Source organism: Salvelinus alpinus, chromosome 28 (assembly GCF_045679555.1).
Source record: "Salvelinus alpinus chromosome 28, SLU_Salpinus.1, whole genome shotgun sequence".
In the NCBI taxonomy this organism is placed as follows: Eukaryota; Metazoa; Chordata; class Actinopteri; order Salmoniformes; family Salmonidae; genus Salvelinus; species Salvelinus alpinus.
In genome coordinates, this window is record NC_092113.1 from 16442174 (window position 1) to 16463884 (window position 21711).

General features: G+C 44.6%; 1 protein-coding gene across 3 annotated transcripts in view; it reads left to right on the plus strand.

Moving 5' to 3' along the window:
* Nucleotides 1–12918, plus strand: part of LOC139557290 (rho GTPase-activating protein 39-like) — a 93133-nt gene extending 80215 nt beyond the window's left edge. For all 3 annotated transcript variants that reach the window (XM_071371899.1, XM_071371900.1, XM_071371901.1), the window contains 5 exons: nt 4407–4480; nt 5392–5591; nt 7876–7967; nt 8151–8320; nt 8520–12918. In XM_071371899.1, coding sequence (XP_071228000.1) covers nt 4407–4480; nt 5392–5591; nt 7876–7967; nt 8151–8320; nt 8520–8714 — 731 coding nt within the window. In that variant the 3' untranslated portion in view covers nt 8715–12918. The remainder of the gene's footprint in view (nt 1–4406; nt 4481–5391; nt 5592–7875; nt 7968–8150; nt 8321–8519) is intronic.
* Nucleotides 12919–21711: the final 8793 nt, after the last annotated feature.

Consider the following 21711-nt stretch of genomic DNA (forward strand, 5'->3'; position numbering starts at 1 on the left):
CAGTTAGTCATACTCCACATCCGCTCTGGAGTGTTGGCATCGAGGACAGAGGACCTACTGTCTGTGGGAGACTGTTTGTTTGTACTGGAGGGTTGGGTGATCCATACTCTTTTACAGATATGGGACACTGGACAAATGACCCAGCTTCCTGTGATTCAGACCCCAGTCTACGACAGAGGCCCCATGATATGGGCTCGAGTCCAGGTAGAGATGAAGGGGGAGGGGTTTGATGGGGACGGTCGTAGGAATGTCTTGACGGGGGGGAGATGGCATCTTTATGGGCTTCACCAGCTGCCTCTCCGGGCCCAGGCTGCTGAGTGGGCATTGTTATAGGCAGCAGTTTGGGGCCTCAGATCCAGCTCTTCATCAAAAGAAGAGAAAGAGGGCGTAGAAGGTTTGTTTAGGTAGTGCCCGACTTCTCTGTGGCATGTTTAAGAGCGTGTGGCTGACAATGGCTGGGGAGGCCTGTGCAGCCAGGCATTGTGGTGGCAGCAGTGGGCTGTCCTGGGAAAGAAGCTCCCAGTAAAGGGGGAGCGTGGGCAATAGGAGTGGGGTGGATGGGGCCTCTTCTCCTCTCTGTGGAGGATTGAAGGTTGGCACCACCACTTATTTGTATGCAAATACTCTCTTTAGGTTTTCTCTACCTTTTTTTCTCTGGCCCTGGCTGTCCTGTTTAGCATTGAACACTAAGCTGAGGCTCAGGCCACAGGCACAAACAGGCTGCTAGTGGAGAGTAATAAAGAGACCGTTGCTCTTTTATGTCACCTGCTTTATAGATGCCCCCCATCCCCCACATCTATTTCTCCCTTTGTCTTTTATGCATGCATACATACAGTACATACAGATCCATCTAGCTCTCTCTTTCTCTCTCTCTTTCTTTCTCTCTCTCTCTTTCTCTCTCTCTATCTCTTTCCTTGTGGTATTATACAGGAATTACACCCCCCAGGCAGTGTTTATTTTTTATTTCATATTGTTTTAACTAGGCAAATCAGTTAAGAACAAATTATTATTTTACAATGACAACCTACCCAGGCCAAACCCTCCCTTAACCCGGACAACGCTGGGCCAATTGTGCACTACCCTATGGGACTCCCGATCACGTCCGGTTGTGATACAGCCCGGGATCAAACCAGGGTCTGTAGTGACGCCTCTAGCACTGAGATGCAGTGCCTTAGACCGCTGTGCCACTCGGGAGCCCTTGTAAAATCAACACAGGACACTCTCTTTTAGAACTATGGGTCTTAACAGTGGTGTTCATACCAGCTAGCCCTCTACGCTGCCTGGGCTATGTGCCTCAGTAATATCACCTGGCACAGAGGGGAAATCAGTCCACCGCTCCCACATGCTTGTCATTCCAACACTAACACAAGACAGGAGAAGGACGGAATGATCAGGAAGAAGGAGAAAGGATGAGGAGTATGCCACAGCAACAATCAGAGGAGAGGAAAATACATTCAAGATTGGGAGGGGCAGAGGAGAGGAGTGAGGACAAAAACTGGTTGAATCAATGTTGGTTCCACACCATTTCAAGAAAAACTAGCAGCATTCCTAGCAGCAGTCCCAGCAGCAGTCCCAGCAACAGTCCTAGCAGCAGTCCCAGCAGCATCCCCAGCAGCAGTCCTAGCAGCAGTCCCAGCAGCAGTCCCAGCAGCAGTCCCAGCAGCAGTCCCAGCAGCAGTCCCAGCAGCAGTCCCAGCAACAGTCCCAGCAGGAGTCCTAGCAGCATCCCCAGCAGCAGTCCCAGCAGCAGCCCAGCAGCAGTCCTAGCAGCAGGCCCAGCAGCAGTCCCAGCAGCAGTCCTAGCAGCAGTCCCAGCAGCAGTCCTAGCAGCAGTCCCAGCAGCAGTCCCAGCAGCAGTCCTAGCAGCAGTCCCAGCAGCAGTCCCAGCAGCAGTCCTAGCAGCAGTCCCAGCAGCAGTCCCAGCAGCAGTCCTAGCAGCAGTCCCAGCAGCAGTCCCAGCAGCAGTCCTAGCAGCAGTCCCAGCAACAGTCCCAGCAGGAGTCCTAGCAGCAGCCCCAGCAGCAGTCCCAGCAGCAGTCCCAGCAGCAGTCCTAGCAGCAGTCCCAGCAGCAGTCCTAGCAGCAGTCCTAGCAGCAGTCCCAGCAGCAGTCCTAGCAGCAGTCCCAGCAGCAGTCCCAGCAGCAGTCCTAGCAGCAGTCCCAGCAGCAGTCCCAGCAGCAGTCCTAGCAGCAGTCCCAGCAGCAGCCCCAGCAGCAGTCCCAGCAGCAGTCCCAGCAGCAGTCCCAGCAGCAGTCCTAGCAGCAGTCCCAGCAGCAGTCCCAGCAGCAGTCCTAGCAGCAGTCCCAGCAGCAGTCCCAGCAGCAGTCCTAGCAGCAGTCCCAGCAGCAGCCCCAGCAGCAGTCCCAGCAGCAGTCCCAGCAGCAGTCCCAGCAGCAGTCCTAGCAGCAGTCCCAGCAGCAGTCCTAGCAGCAGTCCTAGCAGCAGCCCCAGCAGCAGTCCTGAGCCAGAGCGATGTGTGTGTCCTGCTGTCCAGCAGCACAGAGTCAGAGATCAGAGACGGGGCCTTGTGAAATGACTGCCCTGCCTATTAAACATGTGTTTTTACAGCCAGATAAAAGAGAACATCTCTTAAAACAACTCGTATACAACTTTCCCCTTCTCCGTTTCTGTTACAAAGCACTACATCCACTATGTTTGAACATGTTGACGACACTGTAAACACGGCTAGAAGTGGAGAAGTGAAAGGGTTTGTTCTGGACTGAGGTCATCAGGTTTGTCCTGTGTGACCCGTCACCTCTCTGACTATCCCTGTTGAGGCCTGCTTGGCCATGTGGCCTCACAGCTGTGCTCTGAGGTGAATGACCCAGTAGTATGAACTCTGGTGTCTACTCTTCTAAAACGATGCAGTGCTGTAGTAACAGTACGGCCTGGTCGGGCTGATGAATGTTCCCCCTTGGTCATAGTATTCCTCTTTCTCCCCCTCTCCTGGTCTCTGGGAGGGACCTGCCCAATATGTGCCTCCTCCTTTCCTCATTCCTCACTCATTTTCCCCTTTGCACCCCAGTATCTCTACTTGCACATTCATCTTCTGCACATCTACCATTCCAGTGTTTAATTGCTATATTGTAATTACTTCGCCACCATGGACTATTTATTGCCTTACCTCCCTTATCTTATCTCATATGCACACATTGTATATAGACTTTTTATCCTGTATTATTGACTGTATGTTTGTTAATTCCATGTGTAACTCTGTGTTGTTGTATGTGTCGAACTGCTTGGCTTAATCTTGGCCAGGTCGCAGTTGTAAATGAGAACTTGTTCTCAACTGGCCTACCTGGTTAAATAAAGGTGAAATATAAATAAATAAATAAATAATTTCTCCATGAGGACCCTATGATATCTTTGCACCCTTCTCTCTCTGTTGTTTCATGAAGCAGTAAAGTTGGGTTGTGATTTTAATTACTTTTCCTGAGCATTGAAATCCATCTCATTTCCGTCTTGGGTGAGAACAAAGTCCTCCCTCTCCCACCATGTCAGTTCTGTGTGATTCATTCGATTTATGACAGAAGACAATAATCACAAAACCTTTTTAAAGCGTCAAGATCTCGTAGTCTCTCAAAACGCAACTCATCTACCCTCGGCCAAAACTGCTGCGGCTGTTTTGTTGCTGAGGACATGCTTTCACCTGCTTGCCATAAATCTGTGTCATGTGGATGTTTCACTACCAGGGTCTGTAGCCAAGATGCATTTTGGTTCTCACAGTTAGGACAAAATGTGTAGGCCAATGCCTCAGTCGCTCATTCTATGCAGTCTTAATATTGTTATATGGGCCTGACATACAATAGTAGTATTTACAGTAAAAAATAGAAGCAATTGAGGAACAAGTAAACATGCAGTTTCAGTAATAATAGTGGCAATATCAATCAATCAATCAATTTTATTTTATATAGCCCTTGGTACATCAGCTAATATCTCGAAGTGCTGTACAGACACCCAGCCTAAAACCCCAAACAGCTAGTAATGCAGGTGTAGAAGCACGGTGCAATAGTGCATTAATAACAGTAGTAGTAATAACTGTGATAGTAATACTTTGCACTAGTAATAGTTAAGCGGTCAGTGTTTGACGTCTCGGTGGCTTTAACCTTGAAGCACAGCTGTTCCCTACAGCTCTATATGCTGGGTTATATTACTCCATGCTGGCTGGGCAGGATTCTCATGGAATATGCAGAGCTGATATCCAAAATGCCCTGCGGTGGACAGATTTGGTTTTAATGATTCATTGGTAACAAGATCTGTCGGTGGAGTTTTATCACTGTGGAATAGAAATAATACAGCCTCAACACTGAGGATGTTGACATGCAGGCAGATAGAAAACAGCAACGGATTGTATTACCGCCTCAGGATTGGTCAGTAATGGTGTCTGTCATCTCCCTTCTCTCCAGGCCTGCCAATCAGCACTTATGCCAAGTACTGCTATCGCAAGCTGCAAAAGGTCGCCGTCACTGGGGTCAAAAAGGTAGGAAGGTCATCCTAAAGCACTATTAAAAGGGGAGGGGGGGGGGGGGGGGTGTCAGACAAGGACAGAGGGGGTTGCTCCATCTCTCACTGCTGGTCTGGATTGAGGTTTCATTTCCAGACTTTCTGCTGCAGTTTTCTACTCTAATGATCTGAAGGGATATAGGGACTCCAACTCTCCCATCAGACAAAGAGAAGTGGAACATTTCTATTGTTTTAATGAGTCAGTGTTGCCCCTGAGGTTAGTGTCGGCCGTGAAGCGTGGCACTGACTGAAGCATTCTGGGAGCTCTCACATATGTTAGCAACCATCGCACTGGGCCCTTAGGAGTCCTCAGCAAAATAGGCACTAATCTGTAAACCCAAACTGAGGTGGGGGGTTACAACAACCTTTTAACCCCCCCTTCCGTCATCTGCTCTCTCCCCATCCACACTGGACACGTGGAGCTAAAGATGGAGTTCAAGTCTGAGCTCGACCCCCCAACCAACCCTCCATCACTGCAGCAACAGTCTCCCAACCTCCACCCTGTCCTCTGCTGTGTCCCACCCTGTAATCAGCTTGCCCACAGCCGGCACACTGCAGCCTTACTGCAGCCCCAGACCAGGCACTTTTACTGGGGGCTATATTTAACCCTCTGAGCTGCTGAGATGGAATCTGGGCTTTAAACATGGCTGGGTGTCTCCTTCTACTGTATACAAGGGACCTGACCTACAGTTCAGCTGTGATTACTGTAGGGAAGTTACAGTAGTGTGAGAGACTCCAAGTGGGCCTCAAGTAGCCTACCTAGATAATGGGCAAGTGACAGCTTTCAACCAGTTTAAAACTTAATCAATAGACTTGTGGTTCTAGAGCTGTGCTTAGGGTCAGGTCCTGTCTACAGAAGACTCTAATGTATTTTTTTCCTTCTCACAGGGTCTAAGGAAGCCCACCCTGGAGGAGTTAGACCAGGGGAGAAAAGCCATTGTGACCCCCTCCCTGTTCGGCAGTGCCCTGGAGGAGATCATGGAGCGTCAGAGTGAGCGGTTCCCGGAGCGCAGGCTCCCCTGGGTGCAGGTGCAGCTGTCCCAGTACGTCCTGGCCCTGGGAGGGGCCCAGACAGAGGGAATCTTCAGGTGAGTAGTCACACCAGCACACCAGGCTGGGCGGCAGACAGAAGGGGTGGAAGGATGGAGGGGGCAATGGATAAACATAGTGTACCAGAAACGGTCTCTACAGATGAGGATCACTCTGAGGTATGGGGTAAGTGATGTTATGGGGGTAAAGAAAGACAGGCGTGTAAATACAGTTTAGCCTATGTGGCAAACATGGGATGCAGAATAAGGGACAGATTTAATCCGATCTCGTTTTATCTGCTATGCACGTTTTAAAGGTAATGTTCCCGCATTCGGGGAGACCACATTCACGGTAAACGCTGAATATGTCGGCTCAATCGGAAATTACCTTTAAATGTCAATCAAGGTATATCGCGGATCTTCCATGGTCCGGATTGAATCTAGGCGTAAGACTGGGTCAGAGGCTTTGCTTCATCAGTAAGAAGCAGTACAGTCAGGGCTGCTCCTGTTCTGATACTCCTGTCCCAGCCCAAGACAAGGCAGCATTACGGGACCCGCCTCACCGCCTCAAGCCTCTATCACATCTACAGCATCATTGCGCAAAATGGTTCGCAGCATCATCTTGATATGTGTGCAACAAAAGTTCAACATTCACCTTCTGCTACTATTTGTGTCAAGCCGTCTACGCAAACAGTTGGATAAATCCAACGTATCCACCACACAGAACGCTCTGCCTGCAACTGGCTCTGCAACGCAATGCTGCAATGCAAACACAGTGTTCCATTGGAGATGAATGTACTTCTGTACCAAAACGCAATGACGCTGTCAGTGTGATCGAGGTGTGAGACTCCCATTGGCCGGGAGGGGAGCAAGTTAGCCTGAGATCAGAAGAGAAAGAGTCTATGTTAAATCACTTAAACAAAAACAGCATCTCTTGAAGGGGTATTCTACAAAGCAGGATCAATGAGTTAGTCAGCTAATTTTGATGACCAACCAGAAATAACTATTGACTTTCTGGTTCATTAAGAAAGCTAAACTTAGATATGTGTTTTTGGTTGTTGAGTCGATTAGCCCATTCCCATTTCAAGCTCATCTTCCTAATGTAAGAACAATTAGAACAGTTAGTGTTAACTCATTGATCCTGCTTTGTAGTATACCCTTCTGGACCTATGGGCTTTGGTAAACAAACAAGCCATCTGGTTAACCTGGGGACGTTAATCATTCACTGACTGTGCTGTGGAGAAGAGGAGAGGACAGCACCCCATTCTCTCTGATTCAGACTCTCTCCTGGGGCATCCATATAGACGTCTGCAGCTCTGACGACCCCCCTCCCCGGTCTGGCTCAGACTGAGACTGGTGGTCATCCAGAGAGATGGTAGTTCAAACAAACATTAATATGTTTGACATTACCAAATGATACATATTCAGACTAAATCCCTCTCACACAACAAAGAGTGAAAATCCACCAAATAAAGCTTTTGCCCCGGCATGCTTCAGATAACAGCATCCAGTAATTAAAGACATTGTTTTATGCATGTGTAATGTAAATACAGTAGGTATAGTTTCCCCTTTCTCTCCCATTCTGTTTGTATTGGAGTACATTTTGATGCAAGTGTTTTATCTGCACACAATCTCTGTATAAGTTCCTCTTTGTCTAAGTTCTCATCACAGACTGACAGATTGTGGACTGTATATAGAACAAACAGGAGATTGATATGAACAAATGTACACATTATTATTTTAAGCCAGTTCCCTTTTTGTAAGAGTCACATCTCCATTTTGTCGGGTGTGTGATTTGAAAATTGACAGGAAATCTACCCTGGCAGTTTATTTTAAAAACCATGCTATGGGAGGATTGTCTTTATTTTTGTTTTCTCATTTAGCTTCAGGGTTTATTTATTTCTACTAGACATGGGTCCCTGTGTCAGGGATATGACTGATGTTGTCCTTGTGGCTCTGTGATTTTGCTTAGGTTTTTCTTCTTGGTACAATCAGTTCCCTTGTAACAGATACCTCCGGACGTGTAGCACTGCTATGTCCATGTCTGAGGATATGAAATTACTTTCATACTAATTATATATAAGTGGTATTGCATAACCATGTCCACCTGGGTTCACATATCCCCCATGTGTGGACTAGACCTTGGCAACATGCTAAAGTCATGCTGTGGTTGTCCCTGGGCTGCTTAACGGGGTTGCTGCACCACCTAGTGGGGCTATGTCACAATCCAAGAACAATATCAATACTCTCATACAAGTACTCAGTCATATTGAAATAGGAGATAAAGCTATTACTTCCTAGTCTCTAGCGGTTATACTTCTATCTGCTGTGTCTCTTCCCTCAGGGTGCCTGGAGATATTGACGAGGTGAATGCACTGAAGCTGCAGGTGGATCAGTGGAATATTCCAGAAAACCTTGGCGATCCCAACGTCCCAGGTAAAAAAAAAAAAATCCCTGTCATTCAAGCTCTATTTCTCCTCTTGGCTGATGTCTTTCTTGACTTGAGCAACTATCTATTACCTCTTTTCAAATATGTGTTGTAAAGGCTGGAAACACTACTGTATATCGTACAAGCTGCACACCATTGTGTATTGAAGGGAGTGTCTCTCTCTCCTCTAGCGTCTCTGCTAAAGCTGTGGTACAGGGAGCTGGAGGAGCCAGTCATCCCTCAGAGCTTCTATAAGCAGTGCATCAGTAACTATGAGGATCCAGAGGCAGCGATCAGTGTGGTGCAGTCTCTGCCTGAGCTAAGCAGGCTGGTGCTCTGCTACTTTATACACTTCTTACAGGTAACCCTCCTACATATAGGCCTCTCGTCTCCCCTCGCTATCGCTCTCTCTCTTTACAGGTTTATCTGTCACTTTGTATGTTTTGCAGTTATAACTACATAATAACTGTAGGTTTTAATATAAACACAATTAACAAACACCACATACATGTCTCTGAACTTCACTTTCGCCCTAAACTCACCCCCTCGCTCTCCTGCAGGTGTTTGCCCAGCCCGTCAATGTGAGTAAGACCAAGATGGACGTGAACAACCTGGCAATGGTGATGGCTCCCAACTGTCTGCGCTGCCAGTCGGATGACCCGCGCATCATCTTTGAGAACACACGGAAAGAGATGTCCTTCTTACGCATGCTCATTGTTCACCTGGACACCAGCTTTGTCAAGGGCATCATCTGAGGAGGCCTCCTCTAGACCGCTCACACCACTCTCTACTGCCACCTCACCCACAACAAGCCCGCTGTTCCTTCACACATGTCACATCTCAACCTTAGATTCTCTCTGGTTCACTAACACCACATTCTGAGGACTACAGACAGTGGACTGCCCAGAAAGTGACTGGATATCAAGACAGATTTCCTGCTCTGAATCATCTCGTTTGAGACTTTGGGACAAGCTCACATGTGATGGTAATGGGAGACTGTTTATCAGTTTTAAAGCACACTGCAGGACATATTGTACATGCTATATGTATCTCCCCATGTTTCTGCTCCAAACACTGGACCGTGCTGGCGTGAGATTCAGCATATGAAGAGCAATCACAATAGGAGACTGTGATGCACATTAAGCCAGAGTGCAGGGAGAAATCAAGCCAAATCTCATTTGTAAATATGGGTTTTTAAAGGATTTCTTCCTGCTTTGAGTGCCACATACATATCTGACGCTATGGTCATGAATTATGTCTCGTCATGTGTTCTGAAATAACAAAATGAGGGGAAACCCACTCTGTATTATAACCATTCTCTTTCCTTTATTGTATTGGTGTATTCAAGCAATGATTTCCTTCTCATTCTAACTTAATTTGGAATGCTTTTTTGACTAATTTAATATGAATTCTTTCTGGGTTGCCAGAGCTGCAGGATGAGTTGACAAAAAGGTTTAAGCTACTCCTGACCTCTCCACTGGCCTCAGAGACAGGTTCACTCTCTAGGTAAAAAAAAAAACATTTATTTCTGAATAAAAGTTTCTCTAGCAGGAAAGATTATTCCCAATCAGTAAGGCATAGATGTGTGTACATGTGTTAGAGATACAGTCTTGGACTAAAATCATTAGGAGCATTTCTTGTAGCACTTTCAGCTGTTTTACTCCAGACAATTACAGTGGGCTTATTTCCCATCCGTTCAGAGAAACACAATTATACCTTTGATGGAGCTTGTAAAATAGCAAATTTGAGCTATTAGCAGGTCAGGGGGAAAAAATGCAGGAGAAAATGAGAGCGCTGTCGCTGCCTGTAGCTAAAGCCTCACCCACGCCAACAGTTGTGAATTTACAGTGCGGGCCATAGGGAGGGGCCATCTGGCAGTGGTTTGAGGGTCTGAGGTACATTAGTGCCATAGACTGGGAGGAAAACCATTAAGACAAAAACACAAGCTGATTTACTATTTTTAGACAGTATTGCCTAACAAGGACTTTCCTATTCCTCTAAATCTCGTGCCTCATGATGGGAAGAGGGTTTAAAATACATATTTCAGCTGTCTTAACGGCCACGCTGTCGCTGTTATATTTAGCAGTGTGGTCAGGGTTTGGGTTTTAGCGCCCCACATGTTTTCTCTGTGTCTACCTCATCTTAGTGATGGGGTCTGTGCTGCAATGCTGTCCGTGTTTGCGCGTGTGTGCGTGCGTGTGTTTGTGTGCACGTGTATGTACGTTTTTGCACATCAGTGTGGGTGTTTGTGTATCGACTGTACATGCGTGCGTGCGTGCGTGCGTGCGTGTGTGTGTGTGTGTGTGTGTGTGTGTGTGTGTGTGTGTGTGTGTGTGTGTGTGTGTGTGTGTGTGTGTGTGTGTGTGTGTGTGTGTGTGTGTGTGTGTGTGTGTGTGTGTGTGTGTGTGTGTGTGTGGTATGAGAGATAGAGAAGCTTGTGTTCATACAGCACACTCTCCCTAATTCCTGGAAGCTGGAGCCCCTAAATTAGAGGGTGTGTTTAGCCAGAAAAAAATGTATCTGGAGGCTAGATGGTTGTTAACCCCTTTTCTGCAGTCACAGCTTTTACAGCGGCAGTGACTCTGTGCCTCCATTTCTGCTTTACTGTTCATCTTTTGAAAACACAAACCCCCAGGGTTGAGTACTCCATAGCCACATCGGAGGATATACCCAGCTTTCCCCTCACCTCCAGCCAGCAGGGGCAGTGCTGAGGTGGGCAGGGTGGAGGATGGCGGTGCACAGTGCTGGTAGTTCTGGGAGTGCATCAGGGATATACAGTTGAAGTTTACATACACTTAGGTTGGAGGCATTAAAACTCATTTTTCAACCACTCCACACATTTCTTGTTAACAAACTATAGTTTTGGCAAGTCTGTTAGGACATCTACTTTGTGCATGACACAAGTAATTTTTCCAACAATTGTTTACAGACAGATTATTTCACTTATAATTCACTATCACAATTCCAGTGGGTCAGAAGTTTACATACACTAAGTTGACTGTGCCTTTAAACAGCTTGTAAAATTCCAGAAATTATGTCATGGCTTTAGAAGCATCTGATAGCATCTGACTCATCATTTGAGTCAACTGGAAGTGTACCTGTGGATGTATTTCAAGGCCTACCTTCAAACTCAGTGCCTCTTTGCTTGACATCATTGGAAAATCAAAAGAATCAAAAGTCCTCCACAAGTCTGGTTCATCCTTGAGAGCAATTTCCAAATGCCTGAAGGTACCACGTTCATCTGTACAAACAATAATATGCAAGTATAAACACCATGGGACCACGCATCCGTCATACCGCTCAGGAAGGAGACGTGTTCTGTCTCCTAGAGATGAACGTACTTTGGTGCGAAAAGTGCCAATCAATTCCAGAACAACAGCAAAGGACCTTGTGAAGATGCTGGAGGAAACCGGTTCAAAAGTATCTATATCCACAGTAAAACGAGTCCTATATCGACATAACCTGAAAGGCCGCTCAGCAAGGAAGAAGCCCCTGCTCCAAAACCGCCATAAAAAAAGCCAGACTACGGTTTGCAACTGCACATGGGGACAAAGATCGTACTTTTTGTAGAAATGTCCTCTGGTCTGATGAAACAAAAATAGAACTGTTTGGCCATAATGACCATCGTTATGTTTGGAGGAAAAAGGGGGACGCTTGCAAGCCGAAGAACACCATCCCAACCGTGAAGCACGGGGGTGGCAGCATCATGTTGTAGGGGTGCTTTGTTGCAGGAGGGACTGGTGCACTTCACAAAATAGATGGCATCATGAGGAAGGAAAATGATGTGGATATATTGAAGCAACATCTCAAGACATTAGTCAGGAAGTTAAAGCTTGGTCGCAAATGGGTCTTCCAAATGGACAATGACCCCAAGCATACTTCCAAAGTTGTGGCAAAATGGCTTAAGGACAACAAAGTCAAGGTATTGGAGTGGCCATCACAAAGCCCTGACCTCAATCCTAGAGAAAATTTGTGGGCAGAACTGAAAAAGTGTGTGCGAACAAGGAGGCCTACAAACCTGACTCAGTTACACCAGCTCTGTCAGGTGGAATGGGCCAAAATTCACCCAAATTATTGTGGGAAGCTTGTGGAAGGCTACCCGAAACGTTTGACCCAAGTTCAACAAATTAAAGGCAATGCTACCAAATACTAATTGAGTGTATGTAAACGTATGACCCACTGGGGATGTGATGAAAGAAATAAAAGCTGAAATAAATCATTCTCTCTACTATTATTCTGACATTTCACATTCTTAAAATAAAGTGGTGATCCTAACTGACCTAAGACAGGGAATCTTTACTAGGATTAAATGTCAGGAATTGTGAAAAACTGAGTTTAAATGTATTTGGCTAAGGTGTATGTAAACTTCCGACTTCAACTGTATGCTTAGCATGCAGAACAAGGAGGAAGATGTCATGGACAGAGCCCATACTCTTACACACTGAACTCCCAAAGCTCTGGTTTAACTCGTCTCCATCCTATGCTCTTCTGTGGATGACGGCTGTACGTATTCAGTTTGATATGTGAATAGCAGTATGGTCTTTGGTCACTGAATGTTCAAACCAATGAGTTATAACATGATTCAACCATATTGTTAAAAAAGATCAACTAATGTTCCATTCTACAGTAATGTCATTATTCTCTTCATTTGACTTAAATGCTCGTGGTGCAACTCATCAGTGTCATTTTTCAATTTGATAAATAGCCTAATCTTTGACTCAATCTTTTTTCGTTCTTGGAATGAGTGTTGATAGTGGTTGTTGAGATGATAGAATAACTTAGGTGTGTGATGTTTACACTGTGTATGGTTACAGTTACAACATGTGCGCACCTCATCCATTGCACTTCTATCTCTAATCCCCTGTCCTCACATGATGGATGCTATTGACTATTGTTGTAAATATGCTTGCAGGTCTTTGGGGTATGCTGTTTGAAAAACAATAAAAACAGCAATGGTGATTGTGATTTTGCGGATGCATTTATTTCATAAAATGATTGAAAAAATAAAATGGACAGTAAAAAAATGTGTTGTTGCTTTTTTTCTGATTCATTTTGCATGGATATGAGTATGATACTCTAACTTTTGTCTCCCATTGACATCAATATGTATTTCACAGTTTAAGTTTTTTGTGACCAACAGAAACATTGAGTAGATGGCTAGAGGCCTGCGCTTACGCAGGATTTGGTTCTGGGTGCAATTAAATCCATGTGTTATGGTAGAATTATGTCTTTCACTGCATCCAACACACCCGGACCCTGCCACATCTGAACGTATATATTGCCCATAAGCAATAAACGTTAACACCACCCCAACAGAGCCATGGTAACTCCATGTTAAAGCACACATACAAACCTCTGGACAGTTGTAAGCAGGAGGCCAAGTAGAGTATGATAAGCAGACCTGCAATTTAGGCTCAGCTGTATTTTCTAAGTGTAGGTGTTTATGTATAGGACACAATTATTGCAGGGCCAAATCCCCCTCAAAAAAGGGAGAGAAAGTGGATGGGTGTTCTTTACCTTTTCTCCTGTAGGTTCTCCGTGAGGTGAGCCAGTGTGGCCCCGTCACATTCCAGATAATGTGGGGGGCCTTGGATGTTGGTGTGTGAAACAGGAGTTACTTTGACTGTTGGTGTCTCTGTCTCTGTCGCATCAGCTGTTCTTGTCCCTTATTTGTTGCAACCTGCAAGCACGGCATAAGCATGCACAACTCCACAAGGATACAGCTCAAATTATCTACAGGAGGTTTTCTGTAAAGTATTTGAAAACATTAAAGAATTCTGCATAATGCACATTTCATTTGCTAGCTAGCACAGTGACTAAACACTATCAAAGGAAAATACAAAAGCACATATTTGAAGTTGCTTTTAATACACTATATTGAGAAGTGGCTGGAAATAACATCTAAAATAACACACTTATGATCAGTAGTTAAATTGGGATTTGGGAGGTGGAGGGTGATATAATTTACTAGCCTAAGTAATATGACACTGACAAAAGCACATATTACAGCATACAACAGGTCACGGAAGTGAATGAAAATAAAATGATGCTGACATCTAAAATTTAATTTCCCCCTCCAGAAATGAGCCCAATAACATATTGGTCCATATTATCAGGAAGGTGTCCTATTTAGCAATACTCATTATCACCTGATGTAGCCCACCTAATGCAGCATAGTGGCTAGAAATAAATAGGGGTTTTCCATCTGCGTTTATCCAAACTCTAAACATTAGACTCTCTTGTTGCTAGTTAGAAACATATTGATGACTTGAATGTCCCCCCAAAAAAACATTCCACTGGCACTCAGCCAACCAAGGATCATGTACTGTGAATATAATGTAGGCCTACCCTTGTTACATTTATCTGCGGTCATCCATATGCATTCATGCCACTGGTGACCACTAAAGCACATACAGTGCATTCGGAAAATATTCAGACCCCATGACTTTTTCCACATTTTGTTATGTTACAGCCTTATTCTAAAATGGATTAAATATAAAAAATCTGGAGCAATCGACTTAATAATTACAAAGCGAAAACAGGTTTTTAGAAATGTTTGCACATATTAAAAATACAAAACAGAAATACCTTATCTATCTAAGTATTCAGACCCTTTCCTATGAGACTCAAAATTGAGCTCAAGTGCATCCTGTTTCCATTGATCATCCTTGAGATGTTTCTACAACTTGATTGCAGTCCACCTGTGGTAAATTAAAATGAGTGGACATGATTTGGAAAGGCACACCTGTCTATATAAGGTCCCACAGTTGACAGTGCATGTCAGAGCAAAAACCAAGCCATGAGGTCGAAGGAATTGTCCGTAGAGCTCCGAGACAGGATTGTGTCGAGGCACAGATCTGGGGAAGGGTGCCAAAAAACGTCTGCAGCATTGGAGGTCCCCAAGAACACAGTGACCTCCATCATTCTTAAATGGAAGAAGTTTGGAACCACCAAGACTCTTCCTAGAGCTGGCCGCCCGGCCAAACTGAGCAATCGGGGGAGAAGGGCCTTGGTCAGGGAGGTGACCAACAACCTGATGGTTCAGAGCTCTAGAGGTCCTCTGTGGAGATGGGAGAACCTTGCAGAAGGACAACCATCTCTGCAGCACTCTACCAATCAGGTCTTTATGGTAGAGTGGCCAGACGGAAGCCTCTCCTCAGTAAAAGGCACATGACAGCCCGCCTGGAGTTTGTCAAAAGGCATCTAAAGACTCTCAGACCATGAGAAACAAGATTCTCTGGTCTGTTGAAAACAAGACTGAACTCTTTGGCCTGAATGCCAAGCAATCATGCCTGGAGGAAACCTGGCACCATCCCTACGGTGAAGTATGGTGGTGGAAGCATCATGCTGTGGGGTTGTTTTTCAGCAGCAGGGACTGGGAGACTAGTCAGGATGGAGGAAAAGATGAATGGAGCAAAATACAGAGAGATCCTTGATGCCTGCTTCAGAGCATCAAGGACCTCAGACTGGGGTGAAGGTTCACCTTCCAAAAGGACAATGATCCTAAGAACACAGCCAAGACAACGCAGGAGTGGCTTTGGGACAAGTCTCTGAATGTCCTTGAGTGGCCCATTCAGAACCTGGATTTGAACCCGAACAAACATCTCTGGAGAGAGATTAGATCCTACAATCTAAGCTTGATGCCCTCAATCTCACACAAATTATCAATGAACCTACCAGGTATAACCCCAAATCCGTAAACACGGGCACCTTCATAGATATCATCCTAACCAACTTGCCCACCAAATACACCTCTGCTGTTTTCAACCAAGATCTCAGCGATCACTGCCTCATTCCCTGTATCTGTAATGGGTCTGCGGTCAAACGGCCACCCCTCATCACTGTCAAACGCTCCCTAAAACACTTCAGCGAGCAGGCCTTTCTAATCGACCTGGCCCGGGTATCCTGGAAGGATATTGACCTCATCCCGTCAGTAGAGGATGCCTGGTTATTCTTTAAAAGTGCCTTCCTCACCATCTTAAATAAGCATGCCCATTCAAAAAATGTAGAACCAGGAACAGATATAGCCCTTGGTTCACTCCAGACCTGACTGCCCTTGACCAGCACAAAAACATCCTGTGACGTAGTGCATTAGCATCGAATAGCCCCCGTGATATGCAACTTTTCAGGGAAGTTAGGAACCAATATACACAGGCAGTTAGGAAAGCTAAGGCTAGCTTTTTCAAACAGAAATGTGCATCCTGTAGCACTAACTCAAAAAAGTTCTGGGACACTGTAAAGTCCATGGAGAATAAGAGCATCTCCTCCCAGCTGCCCACTACACTGAGGCTAGGAAACACTGTCACCACCGATAAATCCACTATAATTGAGAATTTCAATAAGCATTTTTCTACAGCTGGCCATGCTTTCCACCTGGCTACCCCTACCCCGGTCAACTGCCCGGCACCCCCCACAGCAACTTGCCCAAGCATCCCCCATTTCTCCTTCACCCAAATCCAGATAGCTGATGATCTGAAAGAGCTGCAAAATCTGGACCCCTACAAATCAGCCGGGCTAGACAATCTGGACCCTCTTTTTATTTTTTATATTTTTTTTAGGGGTGGACCCTCTCTTTCTAAAATGATCTGTCAAAATTGTTGCAACCACTATTACTAGCCTGGTCAACCACTCTTTTGTTTCGCCTGAGATTCCCAAAGATTGGAAAGCTGCCGCGATCATCCCCCTCTTCAAAGGGCGAGACCCAAACTGCTGCAGACCTATATCTGTCCTATCCTGCCTTTCTAAGGTCTTCGAAAGCCAAGTTAACAAACAGATTACCAGCCATTTCGAATCCCACCGTACCTTCTCCACTATGCAATCTGTTTTCCGAGCTGGTCATGGGTGCACTTCAGCCACGCTCAAGGTCCTAAACGATATCATAACCACCATTGATAAGAGACATTACTGTGCAGCCGCATTCATCGACCTGGCCAAGGCTTTCGACTCTGTCAATCCCCACATTCTTATCGGCAGACTCAACAGCCTTGGTTTCTCAAATGATTGCCTCGCCTGGTTCACCAACTACTTCTCAGATAGAGTTCAGTGTGTCAAATCGGAGGGCCTGTTGTCCGGACCTCTGGCAGTCTCTTTGGGGGTGCCACAGGGTTCAATTCTTGGGCCGACTCTCTTCTTTGTATACATCAATGATGTCTCTCTTGCTGCTGGTGATTCTCTGATCCACTTCTACGCAGACGACACCATTCTGTATACTTCTGGCTCTTCTTTGGACACTGTGTTAACTAACCTCCAGACAAGCTTCAATGCCATACAACTCTCCTTCCGTGGCCTCCAACTGCTCTTAAATGCAAGTAAAACTAAATGCATGCTCTTCAACCGATCGCTGCCCGCACCTGCCCGCCCGTCCAGCATCACTACTCTGGACGGTTCTGACTTGAATATGTGGACAACTACAAATACCTAGGTGTCTGGCTAGACTGTAAACTCTCCTTCCAGACTCACATTAAGCATCTCCAATCCAAAATTAAATCTAGAATCGGCTTCCTATTTCGCAACAAAGCATCCTTCACTCATGCTGCCAAACATACCCTCGTAAATCTGACCATCCTACCGATCCTCGACTTCGGCGATGTCATTTACAAAATAGCCTCCAACACTCTACTCAGCAAATTGGATGCAGTCTATCACAGTGCCATCCGTTTGTCACCAAAGCCCCATATACTACCCACCACTGCGACCTGTACGCTCTCGTTGGCTGGCCCTTGCTTCATACTCGTCGCCAAACCCACTGGCTCCAGGTCATCTACAAGTCTTTGCTAGGTAAAGCCCCGCCTTATCTCAGCTCACTGGTCACCATAGCAGCACCCACCCGTAGCACGCGCTCCAGCAGGTATATCTCCCTGGTCACCCCCAAAGCCAATTCCTCCTTTGGCTGCCTTTCCTTCCAGTTCTCTGCTGCCAATGACTGGAACGAACTGCAAATATCACTGAAGCTGGAGACTCATATCTCCCTCACTAGCTTTAAGCACCAGCTGTCAGAGCAGCTCACAGATCACTGCACCTGTGCATAGCCCATCTGTAAGTAACCCATCCAACTACCTCATCCCCATACTGTATTTATGTATTTATCTTGCTCCTTTGCACCCCAGTATCTCTACTTGCACATTCATCTTCTGCACATCTATCACTCCAGTGTTTAATTGGTATATTGTAATTACTTTGCCACCATGGCCTATTTATTGCCTTACCTCCCTTATCTTACCTCATTTGCACACACTGTATATAGACTTTTTCTACTGTATTATTGACTGTTTGTTTTTTTATTCCATGTGTAACTCTGTGTTGTTGTATGTGTCGAACTGCTTGGCTTTATCTTGGCCAGGTAGCAGTTGTAAATTAGAACTTGTTCTCAACTAGCCTACCTGGTTAAATAAAGGTTAAATAAAAAAAAAAACAGTTGTTGGTTAGCTAGCTAGCAAATGTTTACCATTTGCATTGACATGAAATCATTCAAAAGATTAAACGAGATGAAATGAGCCACTTATGATTCCTCACGTGGCAGTTTGTTGTCTTTCTTCCTAGTAATCTGATCATCCAGAATCACAAAAATCCGCTGACTTCTGCCTCATGGAAGCACACACATCGTTTTTGTGATGTTGTGAGGTAACCCATCTATTGTGGCTACCATTAAAACAGGGTTGCCAACTGTGTTCGAATACCCAAACTAACCGTACTATTTGTGACGTGAATTGAGTATATAGTATGCTTATTGGTCATAGTATGGATATAGTTAGTATGCCAAAAGTTCCCAGATTCGTACTAGATTCGCCAAAATACGAAGTATACGTTCAGTGGACACTATTTCCGTACTTTTAGGGCCCATAATGTAATTCTTCAGAAAATGGGCGTGACTTCACAACATTTTCAGATTTGAAGAAAATGGATGAAAATATGCAGCCAAAGTCAGATACAAATTCATTGCTTTAACTATAGTAATTATGTCAAATGTTAAGAAAATGTTGAGCAATGTAATTAAGTAATAACTTTTCAAACTATTTTCGTTACACGTTATGTTGGCTGACAATTTGCTAGCTACGCTATCCTTACGAACCGCATAGCATTACAGCAGTATGTACCGGTATGTTAGCTAGTTACCTAACGTTAGTTGGCTACTCAAACTTGCCAGGCAGTATATTAACTATTTGCTATCTAACTAACTACCCAACGTTGATTGACTTGATTATTTACATCATTCTTAGCTAAGTGGTATAGTTGTTGTGCGTTTCAATGGACATTGTTAATTCTGGCTATCTACTCTGATTTCAGAGCAACACCCATTGAATATGTCCGGTGTCAGTAAACATCCGCAAAAAAAAGCGCAATTAAATGATTGCCAACAGCACAGTTACATTCACCAACGCTCTGAAAAATGGTCAGAGTGAGGTGTTCCCTGATTTGTGTCTGGAAGTAGCTAGCCAACGTTAGCCAGTTAGCTTGGGAGTATGACTGCCGTTAAATGCTCGGATCAACCCTACTCCTAGGCCAGAGAGTCCATTGTGTGCTTTGAACACTCCGAGAGCAAAATGCTCTGAATTTACGAACGGACAATCTGACAATGCTCTGGATTTACGAACACACAGACCGCACTCAGGCACTCCAGATTGAATTTACGAACACACCCGGAATCATAAAACGTTTAGCTAGTCATTTGTTATGCTAACAAGCAAGCAAGAGGTTGCATAGCAACAGCATCAACTTCCAGTAGACAGGCGAAGCTCTAGAACGCTCAACTGAAACGATACCATTCATTTAAATGTAAATGTAAAATTTACAGTATACTAAAATTAACTAATAGTATGTAGTATATACTCATTAAGTATGTAGTATACGGTATGTTAGTAGGGGTATTCGAATACAGCCATGCCTCGAGTGGGGTCGAGGTGTCCTCCTCCAGGAAAATGTTGCTGTTTTAAAGCCAATTTCCTTCAATTTTACGTATTTTGACATGGCTTAGGCCTATGACCAGGGTAAAAAATAAATCACAGGTCAGGTGTACTCAGAATGCTTTGAACATTAAAGGGACACTCAAAATCTGACGACTTTGTTACTTTGCGATTTTTGGGGGATGAGATTTGAAGTTTTAGGTGGTTTGACACTTTATTCAGACAGTAATGAACTTAGATGGGGAGACAGGGAAATGGGAGTAACAGTGGGAAGGTCTGAAGCAGGGATTGATGTGTATGTGTAAAGCTGTATGTGACACGTGCTGGCAATGTTACCACTATACCACGTGTCAAACTTATTTTCGCATGTACTTGATTGATGAGTTACGGACACTAATTAGTAAAGAACTCCCCTCACCTGGTTGTCTAGGTCTTAATTGAAAGGAAAAAACATAAATCTGCAGACACTAGGCCCTGCATGGAATGATTTTGACACCCCTGCACTACACCAATGCTCTGCACAGGAAATACAAATCTTAATGGTTTACGGCAGTGGGAATCCAAATAATAGATTGTAGTCTCCTTGTCCATAGACTGCTTTCAAAGTAGGAATACAAACATTTTGTATTTTGTAATTTTGGTGAACTACTGTATCTCTTTAAAATAGGGCTGGAAGAAAATCCTGCTTCCCCTCCAGGAGGGTTGGCCACCCCTGATCTATGTTTCCCAAGTGCTGGGTGTTTGAAAATGTTCTTGTTATAACAACCCAACCTTGAAGAAAAATGGCATGATTATCAATATTCAGGTGGTTTATGCCTACTAGTTGAAAATCCTTGCCATCATCTTACTCTTCATAGACAAAATGCTATGTGTTTATGAGTTATGAGTCCCCCTAACGTTACAATCTCTACCTAGCATGTGCACAATGCTAAAATGTCAAACAGTATATTTGAGGCCTGGAGCATTTAATATCCAATGCTTATTTGTAGGACTTATTAAAAAGTGTCCATGAAAGGCTGCAAAAATACATAGCCTCATATAGATAATTTTCAAAGACACAAGTAGGCATATCAGATTTGAAATATGCGATTTCACTGGCAAAATTGGGAAGACGTGGAATAATAAAATAATGTAAATGTGTGGAATAACAGTAGTGTTTTTGCTGACAATCACACTAAATACCCTTTATTTTAGCCCATTGTTAAGAATGAGAATTGTTCTACTGATCAGACTAAATTTATTAAATTGATAATAAAATCTCCTGAAGACATGTTGACAAATCTGCCCCTACACCTTAACCACATATCGTTTCTAGTCATGTTGAAGAGATAAAAAATATTCCTGGAGTGATTGATGCACGTCGGCTGAACTCAGGTGCAGTTACGATATATTAACTACAGAGTCAGAGCATTTATCCCAAGACCATTGCAGTGTGATCATTGTAAAGCTTTTGGTCATGTTTCAAGTGTTTGCAGAAGGGAGAGGCCGAAATGTCCAAGTTGTGGAAAAGATCATATTATGTGTTATAGAAGTGATGAAAATGTGACATGTTTCAATTGTGGTGGGAACCATGAAACCATGTATTTTGAATGCCCCTCAAGGGTGAAAGAGAATGAAGCATCCAAAGTCAGGGCTATCCAGAGCACATAATATGCAGCAGCTGTTAAAAGGGTTGAGGGTGTGAATGGTGCACTTGAAGAGTCCATGGTGGTGAATAGGCCTCCACTGCAGGCTGCAGGGTTTGCCTTTCACCAGCAGGATCCTGACATTTTAAAGGTTAAGAAGGTGGACATAATAGCTATGGTGATAGACGGCACTGCCAAGGTGGAGAGAAGGTCCAGGAATATAGAAA